At 34.5% G+C, this 5,625-nt stretch overlaps 1 protein-coding gene across 1 annotated transcript; it reads right to left on the bottom strand.

Moving 5' to 3' along the window:
- Nucleotides 1-534: 534 nt before the first annotated feature.
- LOC110873769 (amino acid permease 6) lies at nt 535-5,422 on the bottom strand. Its single transcript, XM_022122758.1, has 7 exons — nt 5,306-5,422; nt 4,964-5,197; nt 4,358-4,451; nt 4,057-4,271; nt 3,348-3,475; nt 1,109-1,336; nt 535-1,039 (listed from the first exon to the last, which is right to left on the bottom strand). Exons 1-7 carry the CDS (start codon nt 5,388-5,390, stop codon nt 629-631), a joined length of 1,395 nt encoding a protein of 464 aa, XP_021978450.1. The 5' UTR covers nt 5,391-5,422; the 3' UTR covers nt 535-628.
- Between the last annotated feature and the right edge of the window lie 203 nt (nt 5,423-5,625).

The following is a 5,625-nucleotide window of genomic DNA, read 5'->3' on the forward strand; positions in this document are numbered from 1 at the left end:
AAGAAACATCCAGGTCGGGGACGTGATGTGTCCGTTATGCGAGTTTGGGGATGAGACGGCTTCCCACCTTTTCACTGCTTGTGGTTTTGCGTCGGTGATTTGGGCCAAGATCAGTTTATGGTGCAAGGCTCCTCACCTCGTGGCATTCTCGTTTAGAGACGTTTTACATGCTCATCGTTTTTGTGGGTTGGTTGGCAAGAAAAAGTTGGCGTATCAGGGCATAGTTTTGATAGCGTGTTGGTCGATATGGAAAGCTAGGAATGATTTGGTGTTTAATGATAAAAAGCCTAATCCGGATGAGGTTTTTTGTTCGATTAAAACGTTAGGGTATCTTTGGTTTAAGAATAGGTCCAAATGTATAGATTTTTCATGGGCGGACTGGTGTAAATTTGTATAGTGGTGTTGAGTTGGCCTCCCGGTCTTTCGGGTTGGTCGTGTTTTAATGAAATTTTCCTTTCAAAAAAAAAAAAAAAAAAAAAAAAAAAAAAAAAAAAAAAAAAACTTAGCAAAAAAGATAACCTAAAACATGTTGAGTTGGTTTTCTAGAAATCAAACAATAAGAAGCTTAAATAACAGAAACAAGGAACTATAAATAAGTTTGTAGCAGCCCATACTAGTTTCCACGAATCTAGGACATTGAATGAAAGAGCTCAAAACTAGAAACAGAGACAGCAAGGCCTCGAATAGATGCAGCTGCAGCCATAAGTGCTACAATTAAGCATATCAAGGTCAAAAGCTTTAACCAGATCCATTTGAAGGAGCCCGTTTGAATCTTTGCCCGTGATATATACATTTCTACTGGGAAATAAATCGCCAAAGGCCAATATGTTGCTGCACCAATAAGTCCCATAAAACTGTTAAAAAACGGAAACATCATGGCCATTATTGTTGCTATGATAACATAAATCGTCCTCCATGTCAACCGAAACATATTAATACTGAATTTTCCAATTATATATTCTCTTTCTATGAATTTGCTTCCTGGCCACTTTTCCCGACTCCAATTCTCCACAGCCGCAAAAAATGGTTGGATGATTGCCTAAAAATGTAATCAGTTTTGAGTATCTTGAAAGCTAATAGAGAAATTGAATTTTGTAGTTATATGTACCTGGAATGCTCCAAGAAGATGAATAACAACACAAATGTTACCAATGTCGACGAGCCAAAATGGTTCATAGAAACCGAACCCTGTCAAATAGTTCCCAGGTGAATCATTCCCGAATGCTATGTATCCAAGTACCGCACATAACATGTACAACAAGGAGGCTGCTCCAATTCCTACTGTGCAAGACCTTTTCATTACTTTGTTTTCAGGAGGAGTTTGTTTGAGTGTGTCCTACATGTTCATAAACATATGATTAGCATATACATATACACATTGTATAAGGTTCTGCATATTTCTTTACAGACTGAATCGGGTCCTAAAAAAATATAACTTCAAAGGTATTTTTTTTTTTTTTTTTACAAAACCAAATCATTATTTTTTGTTTTCAATTAAAAAAAATAGTACTGAGAAATGTTAACTTAAGACACTTGTACTTCAAAGAAAAACAAGACAAAAAAAGTTGCACTAACTTTGCTTGAACACCTCAAGTTTATTTAAAAGAAAACAAGGTCAATGAATCCACTGTGTGGCCTTTGATAATTAAGAAAAATGTCCGGATAGTCCATGTGGTTTGTTAAAATTTCACATATAGTCCTTAACTTTCTAAAATATAATCCCCACATTTTGCATTCTCGTTTCTCGGATAGTCCCTAGCGTGGATGGGTATTAAATTTTCATGTTAAGTGGGTTTGAAATAACCTAAACACCCTTGATATAAAACAAAATAAATTATAATATTATAAAAATCAATTTATTATTTATGATTTCAATTGGGCCCACCCCAATATACCCCTACCCCCACCGTCTAAACCACCTTCCACCACCATTCAAGCCACCCCTACCGGCCACCGCCATCCACCACCACACTGACGCCCCTTGTCTCCTCCACACACCACCATCGCTTAAACACCCATGATTCAACTCCATTCCATCAACCACCACAACCTCCCAGACAACATGTGTGTTTCCTTGTGCAGGAGACAGGTTAGCGGACGATCTAGCCACCGATCATCGGAAAGAAGGGATTATTAACCCTACTTGACGAGACCAGTGAATTAACCTACCTAGTTGACCACTATTTCATCAGAGTGTTATGGTTGTGGTGGTGGTTTGTCCGTGAATATGCTACAAACACACACTAGTGTGTGTTCTTGGTGCAGTCGAATTTTTGTTTAAACTTGATGGAGTGTTATGGTTGTGGTTATGGTGTGGAGGTGTTGCAGATGAAGAGCGAGAAAGAGAAAGGGAGAAAGGGGGGAAGGGTGGGGTAGGGGTAGGAAAAGGTGGAGGCCACTTTTTTTTAAATATTATTTTTATTTTCATCATTTTATAGCCACTTAGTTACTTAACTAAGAAAATTGACCCCATTTATGCTAGGGACTATTCGAGAAATAAGTGCATAAAAGGTGGCGACTATAGGTTTAATTTTAAAAAATTAGGTACTGTAGATAAAATTTCAAATAAACAGAGAGACTATTCAGAAATTTTTCTTTTGATAATTTAAATGGCTAAAGAAAGAAAAGAGACAAACTTATGTTCCAAATGTGGTTTGAAACCCTAACCTTAACTAATTGAAAAAAGGCATACTTGTCAATCAAATTTTGGTAGTATGCATAAGCCACAAAAAAGCGAAGAAATAGGAACCATTATTTTTACATGAGAAAACTCATAAAAAACATTTTTACATAGAAATATATTTTTTACATAAAACTTTTTTAAAGCTTTTGCATATAAACACATGTAAAAAACTAAGTTTGGAATTTTATTTTACTTTACTTTACTTTTTGTAACTATTTTTTTTTTTAATTAAAACGGCTTTTAAATCTCCAAAAAGGATTAGGTTATAACAATTTTTTTAGATGTAAAAATGATTTTTTTAGTTTACCTATTTTACTAATGGTTTCCTGATTATTCACTCTTTTGTGGTTCCTTAAATTTGCGTAAAAAGCTAAAAATACTTTTTAGGCATCGTGTTATTAAAAAAAACCATGCCTAAAGGGTTTTTTTCTCCTTTTTTTTTTTTTTTTTTTTTTACTTTTTATGCAAAACTGGCTAAAACTAAAAAAACTATTGGATTTGTTTAATTGGGTTAGTTCTTTTTAACCCTTATTAGGTTTAAAAAATGTTATTTCGCTTAAATTTTAGAGTTTTGTGTTTTAAATATTTTACATACAAAATATATACACATGTACATATACATACATTACATATACACAAATGAAGTGTGGAGAAGAGTTATTACCTGTATTTCAAGGAGGACAAAACTGAAAGAATACGCAAAAGCAATATCTCCAAGTGCAGAGAAAGCATTCCACATGTTCTCCATGCTAGTCATGTTTGGTTTAAGACTTGTTTTCGATGATGTACCTCCTATTATCATAGAAGCCACAAATGAGAGTGTATAGAATTCTGATAACAATTATTCAAATCTTGCATGCAACCAATTCTATTTTTATTTTAAGAGTAAATTACAAAAATCGTCCTTTATGTATGTCACTTATTGCAAATTGTGTCCTTTGTCTTCAATAATTACAGCAAATGTATTCGATGTTTACAAACCCTTACAAGTTATGTCTTTTAGCCCTAACTTAGCTAATTTTTGTGGTTAAATCTGACCAAATGAACCCCATATGAGAGTAAAATGACCAAAATACCCTCATGTGGAGTCCATTTGGTCAGATTTAACCACAAAAATTAACTAAGTTAGGGCTAAAGGACATAACTTGCAAATGTTTGCAAACATTGAGTATGTTTTCTGTAATTATTGAAGATAAATGACACAATTTGCAATAAGTGACATACATAAAAGACGATTTTTGTAATTTACTCTTATTTTAACGAAGATTCCTAAATTTACTTCTAGGACAGATACGTCATAACCTACATCAAACAAAATTTCTGTTCCCAATCTTTTAGTTGTGAAGTAAACCACTTAACTAACTTTATCTTACCTGCAATTGTTACAATAGAGAGAACAATGCCAATGCCAGCATAAGCAAAAGACATGATGGTGGCAACAATGGAAACGAGCTCGAGCTCGTGGAAGTTTGGAATTTGGCTCAAAACGATCTCCATACACCCAAAGATCAACACATATGTATTGTTCAACATATGACAACCGTGTTTGTGCCCGTACTTATGAAAACAGTTTGATCTTTTAACCGCCCTGGTTAACCACAAGATATTCCAAAAATTAGCTTGCTAAACAAACACATTTAAACTATAAGTTTCGAGTATTTGGTTATTGCTTACGCCATACTGATCGCCGAAGTAATGATGTACCCGATGGTCGTACCAACTTGAGTCACATATTGAGATATTCCACATAGTTTGTACTTAAACCCTCCTGTTGCCACAACATGATTATTATAAAAACGCTCAAAAACTCCAAACTGAAAAGATGTAAATTTCGATTCGAGTTAACTGCATTTTCATCCCTATGGTTTGGTGAAAAATGTCACTTCAGTCAAAAAAAAAAAAAAAATTGCGTCAGTTCCGTCCTCAACATTATTGAAACGTGTTACTTCAATTCAAAAAGATAACACGTTGTTAAAAACGTTGAGGACGGAACTAGCGCAATTTTTTTTGGACTGAAGTGTCATTTTCCACCAAACCACATGGACGAAAATGACATACGTTGAACCAATCATACATTTTTTTTAAATAGTTTACCTATTCCAAAGTGTCTAACCACCGCCAACGTTTTTTAGCAATAGGTAAAATGACGTGGCACTGTTTGATTGGGTGATTTGAGAGTTTAACTATTCAAAATGTCTAACCACTCCCTACACCCTAAGTGTTTTGATTAAAACTTTTCAACCTTTCAAAGCTATATTTTGATTAGCATAAAACACTTACCAAGATTAACTTTAACAGCTTGCATGTAGTTATAGTTTCGGGTGCCAGTAGCAGGATCAGGAGACCTGTAGCAGTCCGAAAGCAAAATGCAGGTGTACCAAGTGATGACAGCAAATGCTGCAAGTAAAAGAACTCCAAGAATCCAACCTAACTGAGCCAAACACCAAGCTAAGGACAAAACTCCGGACCCTATCACCACCGCCATGACATGTGCACTTGCAGTAAGCAATGTTCCTTCAAACAAAACCGAAAACTCATATTAAAACCCTAAAAATCACATGCATTTTTATATTAAAACCCTAAAAATAACATGCATTTTCTATATTAAAACCCTAAAAATACCTGTTCTTTTGATTCTACCATCATCATCGAAGTTGCCATTCATGATTTCTCTATCTCCGAAAGAAAAACTTGAAGGTGTCTTCATCTTTTTTGTTTTTGCCTGAGACGCAAAACCTACAAATTTATGCAGGGTGATTCATGAACCCATTTACTGAATTTAATGCTTTTCTAAAAGAAAAAAAAAGAAAAGAAAAGAATTTAATACGGCATTTACTCCAACTTTCTGACACATCATTCTTTGAAAAGTGTAACAGAGACCAACTTTACTAGCATTTACTCTCGTCTTTCACATGGGAATCTTTTTTTCATTAATATATCGT

Source organism: Helianthus annuus, chromosome 16 (assembly GCF_002127325.2).
Source record: "Helianthus annuus cultivar XRQ/B chromosome 16, HanXRQr2.0-SUNRISE, whole genome shotgun sequence".
In the NCBI taxonomy this organism is placed as follows: domain Eukaryota; kingdom Viridiplantae; phylum Streptophyta; class Magnoliopsida; order Asterales; family Asteraceae; genus Helianthus; species Helianthus annuus.

Coding starts and splice junctions, on each gene's coding strand:
- LOC110873769 (XM_022122758.1), bottom strand. CDS start 5,390: ATGAAGACACCTTCAAGTTTTTCTTTCGGAGATAGAGAAATCATGAAT. Junction 4,452..4,963: donor AGCTGTTAAAGTTAATCTTG/GTAAGTGTTTTA, acceptor TTGTGGCAACAG/GAGGGTTTAAGTACAAACTA. Junction 1,040..1,108: donor ATCTTCTTGGAGCATTCCAG/GTACATATAACT, acceptor TTACATTTTTAG/GCAATCATCCAACCATTTTT.